General features: G+C 42.1%; 1 protein-coding gene across 1 annotated transcript in view; it reads left to right on the top strand.

Annotated features, from left to right (window-relative positions):
* Positions 1–23,617, top strand: part of mcf2l2 (MCF.2 cell line derived transforming sequence-like 2) — a 273,896-nt gene that overhangs the window by 189,475 nt on the left and 60,804 nt on the right. Inside the window, 1 exon segment of the mRNA XM_041204959.1 lies at positions 11,322–11,434. Within this exon segment, the coding sequence (XP_041060893.1) occupies positions 11,322–11,434 (113 nt within the window).

Genomic DNA, 23,617 nt, shown 5'->3' with positions numbered 1-23,617 from the left:
ATCTTATGTTTTTATTTGATATCTTTTCATCATTTGCACCATGACCTGAATGACAGAGTTGAGAGACTGGACCTACAGCAGATAACCAGCTTGAGGAAATGCACTTGACCACATTCTCACCAATCTACTTACCGCAGTTGCATTTGTTCAAGACAGCATTGGTAGCAGTGAGCACCACACAGTCCTTTTGGAGACAAAGAATAGAATTTTCCCAGTCATGTCAGGGCAGCTTGAAGTTTGGACTGGGAGGAAATTCAGATTTCAGGTCAGCAGTCCAACGCGTTACCACCTCCAGACGATTTTCCCCCAAGTGGGTCATCACTGGTGGAGGCTACATGCCTGGCAGTGGATAGCCAATTTGAATAATTAACTGACCATTTGTGGGCTGGTTGGAGATGCCAGCAGGACCATCCCAGCAGCGGGCAGATTCCGTTGAGGGCTAAGCCAAGCAGTGCCTCTAGGAGACTTGTCGGCTGCTGGCAGAGGGGTTCCATGAAGCCTCCTGCTCCTAGCTCACAACTAGAGCAGAATTGACCAGCTGGCCGCAACTATGACCAACTGACATCCTGAAGCGGGGTTTCCCCTCCTCAGGGCTGGCCTGACAGCTGTGGTCAGGGTTTATTTTTAAGAAATTAATACCACTTTAGAAGGAACCTCAAGATGGAGGCTCCCTCGTGGTCCCCATCTTGCAGCAGGAGCACCCATCTCTGCCATCCTTCCAAGGCTACCAGCCCTCTAATGGGGCATGGAGCCTCATGAGCCCACCCATGTCTTTAATTGGCTGGTGGACCTTGAGATGGCCTCTTGATTAGCTGCCTCTGGGAGGTCTCCCAGGCAGGCTTTTGACAGGAAGTGCAGAATCAGGACCAGAAAATAGTCCCACCCAAAATCTTATTTTCAGACTGAGGACACCTTCCATTGTGTTGTAGGGTACCACCACCCTGCTAAGTACATACATACAGAACAGATCTTGCAGTTGAAATTGGGTATTTCAAGTGCTGTGAAGCAGCAGAATTGTATTCAACATAACCTGTAACCTAAATTAAAAGCAAAAATACTGCGGATGCTGAAGATCCAAAATAAAAATGGAAAATGCTGGCGAGGGAAACAGAGTTAACGGGCAGAATTTTGACCTTGATGGGCGGGCAGGCCCCATCGGCTCGGCTGTGTGCGGCCAGCCGACCCCCATCGCCGAAACTGGGTCCACCGCCATTTTGAGCAGGCAGACCAATTAAGGCCCACCCAGCGGCCTGCCCGACAGGAAGCGCTAGGAATCCCCAGCTGTCAAAGTGCGCATGTGCGTGAAAGAGCGCACTGCTCTCTGAGACTAAGTGCTGTCTCAGGGAGATTAGTGACAGGTTAACAAACTCTAAAAATAGAAAAATAAAAACATTATTAACATGTCCCCCTCATGTGACAATGTCACACGAGATGGGATATGTTGATAAGAAGCACTGAAACTTTATTAAAGTTTTCAAACACAAACATGAAACCTTATCCCGCCAGTGGATGAGATTTCATGTTTTATCAGAAGCCCGCTGCGTGTCCTGGCCTGTCTGCTAGCCTTAAGATTGGATGGGCAGGGTCTTTAATGATCTTAATTATCATGTCAATGGCCTCAATTGGCCATTGACAGGTCGGCAGGTGGACAGCTGATTTCACTGTCCACCCGCCTTCCTAAAAATTTAAATGGACCGGGATGTCGTCAGGGGTTCCTCCTGACATCATCCTGTGTCATTTTCTCGTCGGTGAGCGGGCCCTGGCCCCAAATCACCGATGGAAATCTTCTGGCCATCATTTCGAATGAGACTTGAATTGGAATTGAAACATTAACTCTGATTCTCTCTCCGCAAATGCTGCCAGACAACCTGTAACCTTGTGCCTGGCATATCCCTCATTTCTACCATTGCCATAAAACCGGCAATCAATCCTGGTTCAATGAGGTGTGTAGGTGAACAGGAGCTGCACCAAATGTACTTAAAAATGAAGTGTCAAGCAGGTGAAGCTTCAACACAGGACTACATGCATGTTAAACAGTGGAAGCTGTAGACAGAGCTAAGTTATCCCACAACCAATGGATCAGATCAAAACTCCGCATTCCTGCCACAGCCATACATGAATGGTGCTGGACAAATAAACAATAAACAAATGGAAGTGGTTTCAGGAACATCCTGATGACAGAGTCCAGCACATGAGTGTAAAAGATAAGACTGAAGCATTTGAACATTCTTGGGCCAGAAGTGCTGAATGGATGATCCATTTTGGCCTCCACCTGAGGTCTCCACTGTCACAAATGCCAGCCTTCAGTCAATTTGATTTATTCCATGTGCTATCAAGAGAAGGCTGAGTGCAATGGATATAGCAAAGGCTGAACAATATTCCAGCCATCGCGCTCCAGAACTAGTTGACGTTTTAGCCAAGCTATTTCAGTACAGCGAAAACACTGACATCTACCCAGCAAAGTGTAAGATTGCCCAGGTAACTCCCATTTCAAAAAAGCAGGATAAATCCATTCTGGCCATTTATTGCCCTATCAGTCTACTCTCAATCATCGGCAAAGTAAGGGAAGGTGTTTTCAACAGCGCTTTCTAGAACCAGTTACTCACCAATAATCAGCTCACTTTAAGGAACTGTCAGGACCACTTGACTCCAGCCCTCTTTATAGCTTGGTTCTAACATGGACAAAAGTGCTTGAATGCAAAAGTGAGGCGAGAGAGACTGCCAATTGATGTTGTGTTAATTACGGTTTTATGTAATGTGTAGTATACCTTTAAGAAGAATATTATAAAGGAAAGTCACATGATCTTATGTAACCAATAAAAGAGTAGTGTGGGCTACCTCTGTAGTTAGTAGTCAGAAGTATGAAGATAGGGTTTGATGTGAAAGCACACATGAGTAGCTGCTGAGTACTTTTGTAAATAAACAGAATGTGATCCACCTAAGAAGTGTCTGCCGATCAACTCTATCTGTAGTGCCAACTTGGCCATCCCACCACAAGCGTGCAACTGGGATTTACAAGTCCCAACAAACTGGTGATGAGGATAAAACGCAGATACAACAAACTGGCATCGAGAGTAAAATAAGTTAGTGGAAAAAATATAGAGAAATGAAATTGGACTGTACCTCGCACAGTAATTGTAAGTAAAAGTTCAGTTCAAATCATCAAAGCAATCCCCTCACAGAATGCCACAATCCAGAAGAATTGATCCTTTCGATCCAGCCACGCACAAATGGTCTCATTATATTGAATGCCTCCTGTTCTTTTTCCAAGCGAACAAGATTATGGGGGAAGAGAAGAGGTTGGCGATCCTCTTATCTACACGTGGGAATAAGGCCTACACCTTGATTCAAATCTTGGCAGCACCCAGTGCCCCAGATTCGAAAAGTTTTGATGAACTGGTGGACCTCGTGAAGGGTCATTACCAGCCAAAGCCCTCAATAACAATGCAACGGTTCAAGTTTAACTCAAGAATCAGAGCCCTGGGGGAGACAGTTGCTTGTTATGTAGCAAGTTTGAAAAAGTTAGCAGAACATTGTGAATTTGGTGCATCTTTAAATGACATGCTCAGAAATCGTTTAATGTGTGGTGTGAATGAGGACATGATTCAGAGGAGATTACTGTCTGAAATAAATTTGGATTTTAAGAATGCGCTAGAGATAGCACTGGCTATGGAAAGTGCAGTAGTAAGTGATTCAAAATCCATATAGGGAGAGCAAAATGGCGCCATCCTGCACATTGGGCAGATGGCTCCAGCCAAAAAGGGCGCGAAAATGCAAGACCCTGCCAAGAAGCGAGAAACAGCCACCGCTAGCAGGAAAATAAAAAGAAATGACTTAGCAGCGAAAACAAGGAATAATTGAAACAGAGGTGGAAACAAGCAGTCTTATAATGATTGGAAGTTTAAAAAAATCTAATGTTTTTATTGTCATCAAAATGGACACACAATGACAATGCAAAGAAAGAATCAGGCAAACTTTCAAACAAAAGAAAAAACCATGTAAGATCTACAATGTAGAAGAGCCTGAAGCAACAAATTCATATATTTATTCATTATTTAATTTGAAGGTTGGAAAGACAGAACCAATATATGTAACAGTGAAAGTGAATGGCAGGCCTATTCAGATGAAAGTGGACACAGGAGCTTCCATTACAGTAAATGGGAAACACACCTTCAAATACCTGAATTATGGTGAACATAAATTAAATTTGGAGGAAACTGTTGCCAAATTAAAAACATACACTGGTGAAGACATCCAACTCAGAGGCATAAGCAGAGTAACTGTCCATTACGGAAGCCAATCAGTAAAGCTACCCTTGATAGTTGTAGCAGGCGAGGGGCCAAGCCTCCTTGGATGAAACTGGCTAAAGAAGATTAAGTTAGAATGGGCTGAAATTTTCCAGCTGAGAGCAAGTGGGTTACTAGAGCTACTGTAAAAATACACCTCCGTCTTCAAGGACAAATTTGGGAAGATTCAGGGGCTGCAAGCAAAAATTCATGTGGATCCAGAGGCAACCCCCTGATTCATGAAGGTGAGACTTGTATCTTATGCATTGCAGGAAAAGGGTGACACCAAACTGGACGGATTAGAGAAACTGGGCGTGATACAACCTGTGCAGTTCTCAGAATAGGCCCGTCAAAACCTCCAAATCTGCGGAGACAACAAATTGACAGTTAATAAAATGGCTAAGCTAGACAGACACCCCATACCAAAACTTGAAGGCCTGTATGCCAAGCTAGCAGGTGGAACCAGCTTGATATGAGTCATGCTTATCAACAATTAGAGTTAGAGAAGGCCTCCCGGGAATTTAATATCCACAAAGGGTTGTACCAATATACACAATTGCTTTTCGGTGTCTCCTCAGCTTGTGCCATCTTCCAGAGAACAATGGAAAGTTTACTGCAGGGACTGCACCACGTTGTAGTTTACTTGACAGATGATGTTCTGGTGATAGGACTCACTGAAAAGGAGCATTTGGTGAACTTAGAATTCTTAAAATGTTTCTTGCAGATTAGAATGCATTTAAAAAAAGAAAAGTGCACGTTTCAAGCGAAGGAGGTAATCTATTTAGGTCACTGGTTAGATTCACAGGGCCCCCACCCAGTTGAGGAAAACATGAGAGCCAAAAGAGAGGCACCTGAGCCAAAGAACACCTCCGAGCTCAAATCGTTCTTGGAATGATCAGTTATTATTCTTACCCAATTTGTCTACAGAACTGGCACCCCTGCATTATCTACTCAAGAAGAACCAATGTTGGTCTTGGGAGGCGCCCCAGAAAGAAGCTTTCATAAAGGTCAAACAATTGTTGCACTCGTCCAATCTATTAGTGCATTATGGCCAGAGGAAAGAATTGGTGTTGACATGTGACACATCCCCCTACAGAGTGGGAGCAGTGCTCTCCCACGGGATGGACGATGGCATGGAACGGCCTATAGGATATGTATCAAGAATGCTCGCCTCAGCAGAAAAGGGATACTCACAGGTAGAAAAAGAAGGCCTGTCAATCATCTTTGGTGTCAAGAAATTTCACCAATGCATACATGGCCGCCATTGTACAATCATTTCAGACCACAAACCATTGCTAGGATTGTTCAGCAAGGACAAGGCTATACCTCAGCGAGAATACAACGTTGGGCCCTGATCATGGCATAAGAGTATGCTTATGTATGTAGGCCTGGAAATCAAATTGCAAACGCTGATGCCCTTAGTTGTTTGCCTTTACAAGAAAATGATGAGGATGTCCCAGTTCCACACGCACTCTTTTTTTTTCCCTGTTAAATTTCTTAGATTCCTCACCGGTATGTGCTGGACAGATCACAGACTGGACAAGTTGGGACTCAGTCCTATCTCAAGTATGAGAACATGTACTTCATGATTGGTTACAAGAGCCTGTTCCTGATGAAATGAAACCACATTTTAACAGAAGACATGAAATAACCAGCCAAGGTGGTATCTTATTGTGGGGAGCATGAGTGATAGCTCCTCCAAAGGGAAGAAAACCATTGTTAATTGAACTGTATGGTTCACATCCAGGCATTTCCTGAATGCAGACCATAGCACGCAACTATCTATGGTGGCCTGAGATGGATGGAGAAATAGAAAGCTTAGTGAAAAATTGTGTGGAGTGTCAGCAATTACAAAAGTTACCTTCATTAGATCCGTTACACCCTTGGGAGTGGCCAGGAAGACAATGGGTACGATTATACGTCGACTATGTGGGACCTTTCATGGGAACAATGTTACTGCCCATTGTTGATGCCCATTCAAAATGGATAGACATATATGAGGTGAAGTCACCAACGGTCTTCTGCTACAATTGAGAAGCTACTTCAAAGTTTTGCAATTAATGGACCACCAGAAGTGGTCGTATCTGATAATGACCCAGCATTTACGAGTGCTGAGTTTCAATAGTTTATCAGCCTCAATAGTATCGCTCGTGAAAACTGCACCGTACCACCCTTCCTCAAATGGACTGTCTGAAAGGGAGGTTCAAACGTTCAAGTCAGGCATGAAAATGTTAATTGGCGATTCCTTAGCAACCAGACTAGCATGCTTTCTTTTTCATTATAGGACCACCCCTCACACAACAACAGGTGTCACACCTGTGGAGTTATTGATGAAATGCCGCCTCAGGACGAGACTGAGCTTAATAATGCCGAATTAAGGGGGGGAAAGGTGGAAAGGGGTCAGGGAAGTCAGAGAACTAAACATGACTGGCATAGACGTGAGAGGAAATTTACTGTGGGAGAGACAGTATATGCGAAGAACTTTGGAAAAGGGCCAGAGTGGTTACTGGTTGAAATAAGTGCAGTGACTGGACCTCTATCCTACCATGTGAAGGTGGAAAGCCGGGTCATACGGAGATATGTGGATCATATAAGGAAGAGAGAAATAAATCACCAAGAAATGATTCCACCAGTGTTCACGACTGGGTCAACGTTTCCAGTTGAGAGAACTCCACCTAGTACAGATGTGGCTGATGTGTCTATTGTACCTGTAAGAGTTGAGGAAACAGATTTGCAGGTACCCACCGAAGAACCTGATGTTCAGACAAGGCAAGAAAGGTGGTTCCGGGCAAAGCATCTGAAGTTGTAGAATTGAGACTTTCTACATGCATAAGGAAACCCCCAGAAAGACTGAATTTGTAAATTACTTATCAGTGTAAATAAGTTGCTATTTTGAGAAAATTGTTATTGTAAATGTAAAATGTATTTCCGAGTAAAGGGGGAGAGATGTGGTAATTATGGTTTTATGTGATGTGTAGTATACCTTTAAGAAGAATGTTATGAAGGAAGATCAGATGATCTTGTGTAACCAATAGAAGGCTAGCAGTGTAGTTAGCAGTCAGAAGCATGGAGATAGGGTTTGATGTGAAATCACACATGGATAGCTGCTGAGTATCTTTGTAAATAAACAGATTGTGTTCCACCTAAGAAGCATCTGCTGCTCAACTCTATCTGTAGTATCAACTCAGCCATCCCACAAGCGTGCAGTTGGGATTTACAAGTTCCAACAGATGTCAAGGCAACATTTGACTGAAGTTTATAGTTAGCTGGTATATGCATAGACTGTCAAGCACTTCGGTTCCAGTCCTATTGGGAATTATTGGGCAGACTTTTGCTCTCGTCGGGTGGGCGTGGTGGGCGGGCCTGGGAGAGGCTATGAAAGCAACCGCTGCCCACGATTGGGGTCCGATAGCAATTTCACACTGGCAGGACAATTAAGGCCTGCCCAGCGTTAAAGGAGTGCTGCAGTGTTCAGCACTGCCTGTGTAGGGGGAGGAGGAGGGCAAGCGCGGAAATTCGCGCATGTGTGTGGGTGGGTGCAGGAAAAGCTCCCTGAGGCACAGAGCTACCTCGGGGAGATGAAAATTTTTGAAAATAAAAAAAACTTTAAAAATGTTTAAAAACATGTCCCCTCATGTAACTCTGTCACATGAGCAGGGACATGTTAGAAATTAGTTTGAAAAATTCTTAATGTTTCTTTAACGACTGATCGAAACCTCATTCTGCCCGTGGATGAGGCTTTGCAAAAAATCCAAGGGCTGCTCGGACTTTTCACCTGCCCGCCAATCGTAAGGTTGGACAGGCAGCGAAAAATTTCATTTAATTAGATCCTTGATGGCTTTAGTAGGCCTGTTAATTGTTGGTGGGCGTGCTGCCAAATCCCGTGCGCGCCCGCGGACTGAAATATCACACGAGTGCGCAATGACATTGGGACGCTTGCCCAACATCATCGCACATCATTTTACACTCATTCGGGTCAGGTGCCCGCCCGCCCAACGAGCGCAATATCCTGCCCATTGAGCTACATTGCGGGAATTTGTATGTTCTAATCTCATTGAAGAGTCAGGGGAAATTTCAAATTTCTATCCAGTCAGATGTTTTATCTACAGATTTGGTAATTGAAAGGGGTTCAAGACAGTGCTTATTGCATATCATCCTTTTGTAAACATAGGTCTTTTGAACCAAATGACATTTTATTTTGTTCCAAACATTCTTTATCTTTCATCATGATAGATTTCTTCATCCGTTCCTTTAATCTTTTCTCCTCATGCTGTGTTAAGTTTTTATTGGATTAGCTCTGATCTTGATCAATAAATTTTATCAAATGAACATGATGGTTCCATGAACTTCAGTTAGATGATAGATTATTCGTACATGCTGCCAAGCTCATTACCTTAACTTTATTGTTTTCAAAATAAACATTCTGTATTAAGTATTGGCTACAAAAGCAAAATACAGCCGCTGCTGGAAATCTGAAATGAAAACAGAAAATGCTGGAAATATTCAGCAGATCAGGCAAGATGCCTGGGGAGTGAAACAGTGTTAAAGTTTCAGGTCAAGAACCTTTCTTCTTCGGAATTGCTGTTAAGTGCTGCCTTCTTGTTTTATGTAAATGCATATCTTGTACACGAATAATGCCTTTGCCACCTGACAATAAAAAGCCACAACTGGTGACAGCAGACATATTTTAGCTCCACTGCTTGTTGCGATGAACAACATTCAATATGACTACCCAGAAGGAAAAAAAGTTTGAACCAGTACTCTTATTTCCCTGTTTTTACAGGTGCTCCATTTTAAGGTATGCAAGACCAGTTTGGACCAGTATTCTTATCTCCCAGTTTTTACTGTTTTTTCATTCTGGGTAGCTACATCTTCTAAGATAGGTATCAAAAATACAGAATCTTGCATACGATTTCGGATGTAACTATTAGAATAGAGAAGGAAGAACCAGTGGATGTGGTGTATTTGGATTTCAAGGAGGCTTTTGCTAAGGTCCTACATAAGAGGCTAAGTGGGCAAAATTAAAGCATATGGGATCGGGGGTAATATACTGGCATGGATTGAGAATTGCTTGACAGACCAGAAACAGTGTGGGAATAAATGGGTCTTTTTCCAGATGGCAGGCGGTGACTAGTGGTGGACCACAGTGATCAGTGCTTGGATCCCAGCTACTCGTGATATATATAAATGACCTGGATGAGGAAACCAAATGCAATCTTTCCAAGTTTGCTGACGACACAAAATTGGGTGGGATTGTGTGTTTTGAGGAAGATGCAAGGAGGCTTCAGGACAATTTAGATAAATTGTGTGTGGGGGCAAACACATGGCAGATGCAATGTAATGTGGATAAATGTGAAGTTATACACTTTGGTGTAAAAAACAGAAAGGCAGGGTATTATTTAAGTGGTGATATATTGGGAAATGTGGATGTACAAAAGGACCTGGGTGTTCTTGTACACCAGTAAGTGAAAATTAACAGGCAGGTGCAACAAGCAATTAGGAAGGCAAATGGTATGTTGGCCTTCATTGAAAGAGGATTTGAGTTCAGAAGTAGGGATGTCTTACTACAGTTATACAAGGCCTTGGTGAGACCACACCTGGAGTATTGCGTGCAGTTTTGGTCTCCCTACCCAAGAAAGGATATACTTGCCATAGAGGTAATGCAGTGAAGGTTCACTAGGCTGAAAACGGGGATGGCAGGACTGTCATATGAGGAGAGATTGGTTCGACTGAGCCAACATTCACTGAAGTTTAGAAGAATGAGAGGGGATCTGATTGAAACATATAAAATTCTAACAGGACTAGACAGACTAGATGCAGGGAGGATGTTTCCCCTGGTTGAGGAGTCTAGAACTAGGGGCCACAGTCTCAGGGTATAGGGAAGGCCATTTAGGACTGAGATGAGGAAACATTTCTTCACTAAGAGTGTGATCAACCTGCTGAATTCTCTACCACAGAAGGCTGTGAAGGCCAGGTCACTGAGTATGTTCAAGAAAGAAATTAATAACTTTTTGGATATTAGGGGCATCAAGGGATATGGAGAGAAAGTGGGAATATAGCATTGAGATAGAAAATCAGCTATGATCATATTGAATGGCGGAGCAAGCTCGAAAGGCTGAATGGCCTACTCCTGCTCCTAGTTTCTATTTGAAATGTGATGGATTTCCCTATCTATCACATTGCCATTTCTTACTGGAAATCCAGAATAGAAGAGGAAAGTACACTTAGACCAAGTCTATCAACATCCTTTGGCACAAGATAGCATCACTGGAGACCAATAGATGCATGAAGCAGCAAGTTTGCCAAGGAGAGCATGTGATAGGAGAATGAGACTTCAGTGACGCTATGAGGAACACTGTACTTAATGTATTTCTGAGAAGGAGAATGTTTGTGTTTCCTGTTACCATTCACCCTTGAGAAGTCAAATGAAAAAAGTCCAATATGCATGACTACAATTTTTTCTTGTTTTTCAGTTGCCCATCAGTATATGTTCTCGGTTCAACCTTTCCATTTGAGAATTTTACAACGTACAAAGACTTAAGGATAACTACAATGGGATGACCCCATGATATGAAAATAACCATGTGTTTCATATCTTCGTATACTACCCAGTGAAAAGTCATGTGAAGCTTTTGCATTCTTCACTAATATTATGATATCCAACAGTATTAACTCGGATATCATTGAAACCCAGAAAATGATTGTCACCAGTGTAGTTAGCTAACAACAGTCAATCTTCACAGATAGAATTGTAGATGGATTGATTGTTAAGACTGCAATTTATTCAAGAAATTCACATAAAATGATAAACCAAGTTAGCAAAAGTTGAGTGGAAGCCTGTGAATGAGAAGCCTGTTTGTGAGCAGCTGCATCAGTTCAGCAGGATCGGTATCCTAAATGCCAAGATGAGATGGCAAGCATTGGGATGACTGAGTATCAGTCGAGCACATGAATTGAACCTATATGTACAATTTAAACATATATTATTCACTTTATGTAACAGACTTCCAGTAAAGTACAACTTCTCTTACACAGATATATTAGGAAATCATCTTTACAGCAGCAAGACAACAAGTCTGATTCACTAAGTTCCGAAACAGTCGAAAGGCAACATGAGAACTCCAGCTTCAATAACAGACAAAAGAGAGGTAATAATATTTATATATGTTTTATTGTGCTAACTACATAAAAAAATCATAGACAACAGGTATTAACTTTGAAATTTTATGACGCACATGAATGTGGAGCCAGCTTTCAACTCAAAACTTGAAAGTTCATGTTCAGCAGTTTAATTGTAAGAGTGCCCACATTATGTGTTTGCAGATTGTAAATTCTCCATTGAGTACTAATGCCTGTTTTACATGAGTACCAACACAGATACAGGAAGAATAAATCCTCTGATTAAACGCATAATTTTAAATTCAGGAGGTCATTAAATGGAACTGATGCCCTGCCTGTCCTGTTCCAATGAATAATTTCATTTCCTTGCTGTTAACATCTGTTGTCATAAATTTGTAAGAGTCACAGTAGAAGATTTTACTAAATAAAGCAATGTCAAAGTGTATACCCATTATAACTACAATCGTAGCATTGACTATTGTCCATTTTGAATTTTTTGCTTCATTTTTGTGAAATACGGTTCATTCTGCACCAGCAGTGAAATCAGCATTTAAAAGCCAGCTGCTGCAAGGACCAGGGGTAGAATCAAATTTTGTTTACTCTTCTCCAACAATGTGCCATAACATCAAAAGTATAACATTTCAAATCATCTGAATGTTCAACCTTTAGTATTGCTAACAATAGAGACATGTCTAAACTTTTTGTCTTGCACTCATTGGGACGCTTCACAAGAATACCAATATTAGGGGAAAACAGCAATGATTCATTCCTCAGGGCAATGCCTTGACCAATCAGAGTCAAGCTGCCCGGTTTAAATTTCAAACAATGCTTGACAGTTAACTGTCAGTCACTGTCACTGGTGCATTCTCCATGTCAATGCCACTTGCCAACCAATCAGTACTCTCTTCACATTGTATAAATTGTTGTTTTTGCCCTTATATTGGTATTCCTGCAAAGTGTCCTGATGAGTGCAAGACAAAAAGCTTAGACATACCTCTTTTTTCAGCGATACTCAAGTTCTGTACTCCTAAGTGACTATACTCTACCTTTCTCAGTGAAATACTGGTGCCATGGAGTTCTAAGCAATGAAAAATTTTGTGCTCTGATAAATAATTGGAGCTGAGACTGCATAATTCACCTCAATTTTGCTATTTCCATCAAATAGTGAACAATTAACTTTATTGGTCTGGACTCAATTCTGGGGTACAGAATTCTCAACCTTGCTCAATCCAAGCAAAACACATTAATCTTAACCCTCTGTTTCTAGTTCATCAGCCAACTTTTAATGCATGCTGCTGCATTTGCTTTTATATCATACATTTGAATATCTATAATAAGGCTTCAATGAGACACCCTATCAAACACATTCTGAATATCAATATAGATCACATGTCATGCATTATTTTTTATCTATACAATCAGACACTTCTTTAATAAAACCTCACATCCAGGAAATTCTTTAGAACTGATGTCCTCCTCCACTGGCATTACTTTTACACAAACAAGATTTCTACTGCACTTCCAGCAAAATAGCCCTGGAAAAACTCTGAGGAATTTCCCTGTCCTTTAAACATATCAAATTCGACCTGCTCTTAACAATTTTATGCTGGCTGCTCTTGCTTATTCCATACATGTTCACTAATTTAATCTAAGATTATGAACCCTAAGTGTTTGCTCATAACTGATGTCTGATTAACTGGTCTTTAATTACCTGATTTATACTTCTTTCCCTTCTTAAACAGGTGTGTTACAATGAAAACACTCCAGTTCCTTGACACATATTGCATTTCTATGGAGCATTGAAAAATGTGGCCAGAGCCTTTGCTAACTCCTCTTTGATTTCCTTCAACAGCCTCAGATATATGCTATTAGGAACCAATGATTTAGCCACTTTGAGTTCTGTGATTTTTTTCATAACCAATCTCATTTCTACAAGTACCTTCAATAAGTGTTCCTTATCTTCCACTAGTGCATACCTACCTCCAACATCATTTGCAAGTACATATTCTATTGGCATTGGGCAGTATTTTTAACTGGAAGCCTTTCTCTACACTCGCTTTCTCCTTTAATCATTGTGAATTCTTTCCTTACTAAGTCTAAAGCAGTTTCAAAATGTTTCTGTGCCAACTTAATTGAATCAGAGTTTTAAACTCCTCATGTTAAATTTTTACTCAAGTATTTCTCTCAGCAGTATCTGATTCCTGTAAGCAAGCTTTTCCTCCCTACAAACCTGAGTGTGACTTTATATACACATTAGCCTGAATTTTTTGGTTGTCGGGCATGCGCGATCAGCCAGGAAATGGGCGGCCAGCCAGCGTGAAACGCGTGCTGAAAAGTTCAGCGTTGCCCAGGTGGGGGCCAGAAGAAGGCAGGTGATGACGTCACCGCGGGTGCATGTGAGCGCTGTGAGAGAGCTCCCTGAAGGCAGACATTTGCCTCAAGGAGCTGAAGACCTGCAAATAATGAAATAAAAAAGTTGCAAAAAAATGTCCATGCATCACAATGAAGCACCTGAAAGCATACCTCATTAAAATGCTATCCCTAGGTACTTATTTTAATTTTATTTCCTAGCGGAAATTTCATCCCGCCCTTGGGTGAAGTTTGATGAAAAAGGTAAAGGCAGCCTGGCTGATTTGCCCGTCAGCCAACCGTAAGATTGGACAGGCCATGAAAAATTGCAGACAATTGCGTCATTAACGGACTTAATTGCCAGCTGAGTTGTCGGTGGGCGTGCTTCTGACTTTTGCACGAGCCTGCTGAGCAAAATATCAAGCGGGTGCACAATGTCACCTCGTGCGATTTTACGCCTGATCTAGTTGGGCGCGCACCGCTCGTGGGACATAAAATTCTGCCCATTATCTGCCAGGGATTAAAAAGAACACCTTTGTTACTATAATAGCTTTCTGCAGGAGTAGATGTCTCAGGAGCTGTCTTAACCTTTGGAGAGTCCATTAGTAAGTTAAAACATTTGGGAACATTTTTGTTTTCATCACTGAGCGGTAATCTGACAAGACAGAACACAGACCCACATACTCGTCTGATTTTTGTTCCATTGCAATTAGTGGAATAAAAATCAGGCAGGTTCTATAAAGGCAGGCAGTCTGCCCTGATGTATTACAGCCCAGACTGTGAAGATAATCGATCCTAGTTTGTCAAATGGTGTGACCCAGACTTAGTAGACATAAATCTCTATAAATCAGGTTTATTAAAAAATAAGCAGTACTCAAAGATAAATTTAGCTAGATAGTAAAATGCTTAACTTGTGCTTCTTAAAAAGAGCAAATAGATGGCAATTCTAAACTCACTGAACAGTACTTGTTCTATAATTTATGTGTGAGGCATCTTCCACAAATATAGAGATTGTAGCCTCTGTCTCAGGCGTATAAAGAACTGGTAGTACCCTATCTGTGATATAACTTTCATTCCTTCTAAGGTTCAAAACTGGGATCCAGAATATCAAACAATATTTCCACAGCTGAATTTTACTCTGACCAGCAACTTGCCAGATTGTTTTCATGGATATTCAGATTTTACTAAATTAGGAAATATTATTCACTGAGAGCCATTATGAAATTTATCAAAACATTAGATAGAATAAGTCATGAAAATGTTTCTACTTGATGGTTTGATGCTACAGACAGCATCAGCTATTTATCGTCAACAAATAAATCTGAATAATACAGAGGTAATTTTGTGATTTAAAATGACTAACTGTAAGTTCCTTCTGGTTTATAGCTTACCTGGAATGTTGTAATATTATTATCTAGATATATTTTTACAAATTTCCTCTGCATACTATTTGGGCTCACACATGAGGAATAATTGCTTAGGTGAGGCAGTAAAGCAAGACTTCCCAAAATGTGTGTCGTGACCTCAAGTGAATTTTGGGGTCGCAAGATCTGAGGCAGCAATGGTTGCCATGGAGCTCTGACTGATTTCTGAGAGCTTGAGGCCCCTTTAAATCCTTACATTTTTCTTCATTCTTTCACATAATGTGGGTGTCACTGGCTAGGCCAGCATTTGTTGCCCATTCCTAATTGCCTCTGAGAAGGTGAGCTGCCTTCTTGAACTGCTGCAGTCCATGTGGTGTACATGCACCCACAGTGCTGTTAAGAAGGTAGTTCCGGTGTTTTGATCCAACGACAGTGAAGGAACGCTATATATTTCCAAGTCAGGATAGTGCATGGCTTGGAGGGGAACTTGCAAGTCGTGGTGTTCCCATTTATCTGCTGCTCTTGTCCTTGTAGGCGGAGGGGATGCAAGTTTGAAAGATGCTGTCAAAAGAGCCTTGGTGAGTTCCTGCAGGGCATCTCGTGAATGGTGTACACTGCTGCCACTGTTTGTCAGTGGTGGAGGGAGTGGTTGTTGATAGTGATGGATGGGGTGCCAATCAAGCAGACTGCTTTGTCCTGGATGGTTGTTGAAGCCACACTCATCTTAGGAAGGTGGAAAGTATTCAATCACACTCCTGACTTGGGCCTGTAGATGGTGGACAGGCTTCGAGGAGTCAGGAGTTGAGTTACTCGCTGCAGAGTTCCTAGCATCTGACCTGGTCTTGTAGCCACAGTATTTATATGGCTAGTCCAGTTCAGTTTCTGGTCAATGGCAACCCCCAGGATGTTGCTAGTGGGAGGTTCAGCAATTGTAATGCCATTGTTGTCATGGGGCGATGGTCGAATTATCTCTTGTTGGAGATGGTCATTGCCTGGCACCTGTGTGGCGTGAATGTTGCTTGTCACTTATCAGCTCAAGCCTAAATGTTATCCTGGTCTTGCTGGATATGGACACGGGCTGCTTCAGTATCTGAGAGGTCAAAAATGGTGCTGAATATTGTGCAATCATCAGCGAATATCCCTACTTCTGACCGTATGATGAAGGCAGAGTCAATGATGAAACAGCTGAAGATGATTGGGCCTAGGACACAACCTTGAGGAACTCCTGCAGTGATGTCCTGGACTCAAATGATTGAACTCCAACAACCACAACCATCTCCCTTTGTGCTGGGTATGACTCCCATCAGTGGAGAGTTTTTGCCCTGATTCCCATTGACTCCAATTTTGATATGGTTCCTTGATACCGCACTCAGTCAAATGCTGCCTCAACATCAAGGGCAGTCACTCTCACCTCACTGCTACTGCAAAAAAAAAGCCTATGAAAAGATAGCTGTCTTTTTTTATACAAACCTTGCCTTTTCATCAACTCCCTCAAGTTACTGACCAATGTCAAACCAACACAAACCGTAACCTGGGTATTAAGATAGATGCAAAAAGATTGCCACCTCTCCTGTCATTCCAACTGCTAAAGCTTGTGCTAATCAGTCTAAGTTTGAGGGATACACATATGCAATTTTAGAAAGTATATGCTAACTAAAAGTTTTATGAGCCATAATATTTTTGTAGGGGAGGAAAAGCCTTTATGACTGTATATCACACCAAGATTTTCTGTTGTGTATAACCTTAGTGTGGTGACTATCATAAAATCTGATTCTGCATGTAGTTTTCAGTCATGTATATCAAATGTTCTGTATAAGCAGACATGGAACTTCAAGATTTTATGTAGAATTATAGAGAGTTTTAAAGAAAATTAGAAAGAGTTAATTATGCATGAGTACAACTTAATATGTAGATTTTACAATGTATTAAATTTTAGTTCGGGTCCTTGCAAGTATTTAGATGCTTCTAGCGCTCCTCAAAATAATGATTGCACAAGTTCTCTGTCTGAAGCCTCCCCGCCACCTCCCAGCGACTCGCACCCTTTCCCCTTTCCCCCACCACACTGCCTCCCCCCCCCGCCCACCCCAGGTAACAGCTCTCATGCCCCACAAATTTTCACCTTGGTGTCTTACAGATTCTGAGGCATCATAATGGGGTTGCACCATATCCCAACAAAAGATAGTGGGATGTATTTTCAACTTTGATAGCAGTAATCGGGAAATTTCCCAGCTTGGTACACCTGCCTTGGGAGAAAGTGTATACAAAAGTGGGATTTTCATTCTGGGGAGGTTTGGGTTGGGATGGGAGGAGATAACTGGAGGCAGACCCCCACCACCCCAGAAAGAATTTGTAGGCCACACGGGGGCTGCTGGGTGCTGAGGCAAGCTGTTTAAAAGCCCACCTCTGTGCTCTGTGACTTCGTCCCAGTTACAATCAAATCAATGAAACAGTCCTCTAGGCTTCAACCCTCACCCCCCCCCAAACTCCCAATGCACCATCTGTGCCAACTCATGCCACCTAATGCACCCCCTCCCATACCCTCCATCCTAAAATTGCTTTTACTGCATTCTTGGCTGAGAGCCCAGACATCCATTACTCTGTTGAAACAGCTGCACCCCAGGGAAAACATTACTTAGTTGACAGCTCTTTCTCTCTGATCTATTCTGTCAATTGCACAATGTTCATTTACACAAGATAAAGAGGCTTCAAGTGGTTGCAATGTCTGCTACTGATACTTTAAAGGATCTGGATAATTGACATTTTTATAGGGCTTTAGTAAGAGCAATTTTTATAAATGAATTACTTTTTTAAAAGCTTTTTCACACATGTTATTGTTACAGTAGGATTCCATCATTCTGTATAGACTGTATACTGGGTGAATAGTCATGGAACTAGCACAGGTTGGCATGTTGGGTATGAGGGTCATGGGGGTTGGGGGCGGGTGGACATAGTGGACATAGGTTTGCATGGAGGGTGTGAGGGGCCATGGGGGGGACATAGTTTGGCAAGGGGACATGTGTAAGACCTTTTGAACTTACCTTTAAAAAGGGTCCCTCATCCAAACAATGGTTTATCACACCTCTGAGTGGCCATGAACCACTAGCCCTTGAAAAGCTTGCATGATTCCACAAAAATTGTGGAGGTCTAGGAGATGTCACTGCCCAAAATGGAAGCAGCCAAGTCAGCAGAGCAGGGTGTGTGCTTATATTGATCTTGACCTGCGCAGTCTCCACCCTTATTCTGCACTAATGAAAACTAGAGACGCAAGGAATGGGGCCTGAAATCCCAGAAGCGGGTCCCGTCATTTTAAAGGTCCATGAAGTCGGGGAGACTGCAGAACTCCAGCCCAGTATTTTCAGGAAAGGAGAGAAATATTTCCTTATGCAAAGGCTTTTGTTTCGATCAGAAGTTTCCACATGTTTAGAACAAAGTTAATTTTAGCATACAAACAGCCTGATTGTAATTGTGTTCTGATGAAGAGTCATACGGACTTGAAACATTAACTGTATTCCTCTCCACAGATGCTGTCAGACCTGCTGAATTTTTCTAGCTATTTTTGTTTTTGTTTCAGATTTCCAGCATCCACAGTATTTTGCTTTTAGCCTGATGGTAATTGTTTGGCTAGCAGAAATAGTGATGGGAATTTTAACCCCCTAGATGTTTGGCAATGGTTGGGGGGGTTAGTTGAGATTTAAATTCAAAAATCTAAAACCTAATCCCAACCTGCCTCCAACACCCCAACTTCCCATTTTACCGGAGATGGGGTGGGAGACAGACCCACTTATCAGGAGGCAGTTCACGAAATTATTGAGGCTGCGTGCTTCCAGTTTATCAAAAGTAATACCTTTTAGTGCCTCGAGGTCAAGTTTCCTGGACAACTGGCAGCTGAAGGAAGGTAGGAAGGGCCAGATCCAAGAAGCAAATGGCCAGCTTACCTCAGCTGAGCTCTTAGACTGCTTTTTTGCTAACAGCAAGCCAGCCTCTCAATCTGGTTGGCTGCAGACAGGAAACACGCACAAAAAAATTAATCAGGTCATACCTTTAAATTTGACAGATCCTCATGCTAATCGCAGCCCCACCCACACTTCCCATTCCCTCTCATTCCATTTTACCCCTTCCTGTCTCACAGTTATTATCAGAGTCAAAATGTCATGAAGTGCTGATTGAACAACTTACGATTTCTCATGAAGGGCTGCAAGTCTCAAAGATAACAGAAGTTCTAGACAAACCTACCTACATCCCCACCGCACAGCAGCTAAGACCTGAACTTTGAGAAAGTTCACCTCTTCAAAAGCCCTGCAGCACCAACAAAATGTCACTATCCTCACTCCTCTTAAATTGTGAATATGATTTAAGAGGTGTTGTTTGTCATCAGACTCATAGTTCTTAGGAATCTCCTTTTCTATTATCTACTGAAGACTTTGGTTGAAATTCTATGGTTGAATAGTGACCACGGTACTTCTTGTCTACCCAGTTACCTATGATTTTATTGGGTTTAGTCACTGTTATTTCCTCTGGCAAAGATTCCTTGCAAGGCTATATGGGCTTATGATTATGGTTGCAATGCTTGAGCTATATTGAGTAACTACATCAATGCGTGACAGGAGACATGTAAGACTGTTAAACCAATAGGGAAAGACAAAGTAAATGTGACAATGCTTATGCCACTTAATCAGTTCAGTAGAATGTGCGAAGCATTATTAACAGCTCTATAATATAGGTTTCCATGGATAGCATGTACAGTGAGGTGGTCACATCGCAGGTAAAGAGTGCACAGGCAGAAAGGGAATGGCCCAGCTGCATGGCAGGGGGTGGGGGGTTGTGAAGAAAAAAGAGTGGGAGAGCAATAGTGATAAGGGACTCTATCATAAGGGGAACAGATAGACATTTCTGTGGCCACAGATGTGACACCAGGATGATTTGTTGCCTCTCTGGCCCAGGGTCAAGGATGTCACTGAGCAGCTGCATGACATTCCGAAGGGTGAACAGCCAGAGGTCGTGGTCCATATCGGTACAAATGACATCAGCAAAAAGAAGGATGAGGTCCTGAAAGCAGAATATAGGAAGCTAGGATATAAATTAAAAGGCAGGACCTTATAGGTAGTAATCTCAGGATTACTACCAGTGCCACATGCTAGCAAGATCAAGAATAGCAGAATAGACCAGACGAATGCATGGTGGGAGAGATGGTGTAGGAGGGAGGGATTTAGATTCCTGAGGCATTGGGACCAATTCTGGGGAAGATGGGACCTGTACAAGCTGGATGGGTTGCACCCTAGCAGAACCAGGACCAATATCCTCGCAGGGATAGTCGCTGGTACAGTCCAGGAGGGTTAAAACTAGACTGGAAGGGGGATGGGAACCTGAGTGGGGAGACACAAGAGGAGGAGACAAAGATAGTAATGAAAGACAGAAAAATAGAAAGCAACAGTGGAATGCAGAGGAAACAAGGGCTAGCAGCAACCAGGGCCATAGTACAAAAAAAATGTGCAAAAATGTTAAAAAGACAAGTCTAAAGGCACTGTTTCTGAATGCACACAGCATTCGCAATAAGTTAGATGAATTAACAGCACAAATAGATCTAAACGGTACAATATGATTACAATTACAGAGACATGGCTGCAGGGTGACTAGGGCTGGGAACGGAATATCCAAGGGTACTCAATATTTAGAAAGGAGAGGCGAAAAAGAAAAAGAGGTGGCATAGTGTTGTTAGTTAAGCATGAAATCAGTGCGATAGTGAGAGAAGATATTGGCTCAGAAAATCCAGATGTAGAATCAGTCTGGGTGGAGCTAAGAAGCAACAAGGGGTGGAAAGCGTTAGTGGAAGTTGTTTATAGGCCTCCAAACAGTAGTGATAAGGTGGGGGATGACATTAAACAGGAAATTAGAGACACATGTAACAAGGGTGCTACAGTAATCATGAATGACTTTACACATATACTGGGCAAACCAAATTAGCAATAATTTGACAAGGAAGTATTCAATGAACGGCATGACACTAGGAAGTTCTGAGGAACAAGGGGACCTTAGCGTGTGTGTCCATAGATCTCTGAAGGCAGAGGGGCATGTTAGTGGGGTGATGAAAAAGGCATATGGGACACTTGCCTTTATCAATCGAGGCATAGATTACAAAAGTAGGGAGGTCATGTTAGAGTTGTATAGAACCTTGGGGAGGCCACAACTGGAGTACTGTGTGCAGTTCTGGTCGCCACATTATAGGAAGGATGTGATTGCACTGGAGGGGTTGCAGAGGAGGTTCACCAGGATGTTGCCTGGGATGAAACATTTAAGTTATGAAGAGAGGTTGGATAGACTTGGGTTGTTTTCGTTGGAGCAGAGAAGACTGAGGGATGACCTGATTGAGGTGTACAAGATTATGAGGGGCACAGACAGGGTGGATAGGGAGCAGTTGTTCCCCTTAGTTGAAGGGTCAGTCACGAGGGGACACAAGTTCAAGGAAACTATGAAGGTATGAGCCGTGAGTTGACTAAGGTAGATTGCGGAACTTTGTTAAAAGGCATGACAGTGGATAGGCAGTGGCTAATATTTCAGGAACTAACGTATGGGTAGCTACAATTATACATTCCTTTCTGGCACTAAAACACAACATGAAAAGCAGCCCAACCATGGCTAACAAAAGAACTTAAGGATAGTATTAGATGCAAGGAGGAGTCATACAAAGTTGCTAGAAAAAGTAGCAAGTCTGAGGATTGGGAACAGTTTAAAATTCAGCAAAAGAGGACTAAGAGATTGATTAAGAGGGCAAAAATAGAGTATGAGAGTAAACTTGCAAAGAACATAAAAGCGGACTGTAAAATCTTCTATAAGTATGTAAAAAGAAAAAGATTAGCAAAGACAAATGTAGGTCCCTTACAATCCAAAATGGGAGCATTTATAATAGAGAACAAGGAAATGGCAGAGCAATTAAACAACTACTTTAGTTCTGTCTTCATGGAGGAAGACACAAATAACTTCCCAGAAATGCTAGGGAACCAAGGGTCTCCTTCAAGGAGAAGGAGGAATTGAAGGAAATTAGTATTACTAAAACAATAGTGCTGGAGAAATTAATGGGACTGAAAGCCAATAAATCCCCAAGGCCCCATAATCTACATCCCAGGGTACTAAAGGAGGTGGCCATGGAAATAGTGGCTGCGTGAGTTGTCATCTTCCAAAATTCTGTAGATTTTGGAACAGTGCTGGCAGATTGGAGCATGGCAAATGTAACCCCGCTATTTAAAAAGGAAGGAGGGAGGGAGAAAACAGGGAATTACAGGTTGGTTAGCTTAACCTTAGTGGTATGGAAAATACAAGAGTTTATTATAAAAGATTTGATAACAGGACATTTAGAAAATATCAATGAGATTAGACAAAGTCAACATGAATTTATGAAAGGGAAATCATGTCTGACAAATTTACTGGAGTTTTTTGAGGATGTAACGAACAGAATAGACAAGGGAGAACCAGTGGATGTGGTGTATTTGGATTTTCAGAACGCTTTTGATAAAGTCCCACAGAAGAAGTTACTCTGTAAAATTAAAGCGCATGGGATTTGGGGGTAATATATTGGCATGGATTGAGAATTGGTTAGCAGACAGGAAACAGAGTAGGAATAAATGGGTATTTTTCAGAGTGGCAGATGGTGACTAGTAGGGTGCTGCAGGGATCAGTACTTGGGCCCCAGCTATTCACAATATATATCAAATGATTTGGATGAGGGAACCAAATATAATATTTCCAAGTTTGCGGACAGCATGAAACTTGGTGGGAATGTGAGCGGTGAGGGGGGTGTTAAGAGGCTTCAAGGCGATTTAGACAGGTTGAGTGAGTGGGCAAATACATAGCAGATGCAATATAATGTGGATAAGTGTGCAGTTATCCATCTTGATCGGAAAAACAGAATGGCAGAGTATTTTACAAATTGTAATAGATTGAGAAATGTTGATGTACAAAGGTACCTGTGTGTCCTTGTACACCAGTCACTGAAAGCAAGCATGCAGGTGCAGCAAGTAGTTAAGAAGGCAAATGGTATTTGGCCTACATTGCGAGAGGACTTGAGTACAGGAGCAAGGATGTCTTACTGCAGCTGTATAGGGGCTTGGTGACACCACACCTGAAATATTGTGTATAGTTTTGGCCTCCTTGCCCAAGAAAGGATATACTTGCCATAGAGGGAGTGCAGCGAAGGTTCACCAGACTGACTTCTGGGATGGCAGGATTGTTGTATGAGAAGAGATTGGGCCGGCTAGGCCTGTATTTACTGGAGTTTAGAAGAATGAGAGGGGACCTCATTGAAATATATAAAGTTTTGACAGGGATGGAGAGACTGGATGCAGGGTGATGTTTCCTCTGGCTGGGAGGTCTAAACAAAGGGTCACAATCTCAGGATATGGGGTAGGCCCTTTAGGACTGAGATAAGGAGAAACTTCTTCACACAGAGGTCAAGTTACTGAATGTATTGAAGAAGGTAATAGATTTCTGAACTCTAATGGCATCAAG

Source organism: Carcharodon carcharias, chromosome 2 (genome assembly GCF_017639515.1).
Source record: "Carcharodon carcharias isolate sCarCar2 chromosome 2, sCarCar2.pri, whole genome shotgun sequence".
NCBI classification, from domain to species: domain Eukaryota; kingdom Metazoa; phylum Chordata; class Chondrichthyes; order Lamniformes; family Lamnidae; genus Carcharodon; species Carcharodon carcharias.
The sequence above is the reverse complement of the archived record's forward strand: the minus strand, read 5'-3'. Positions and strand labels throughout refer to the sequence as shown.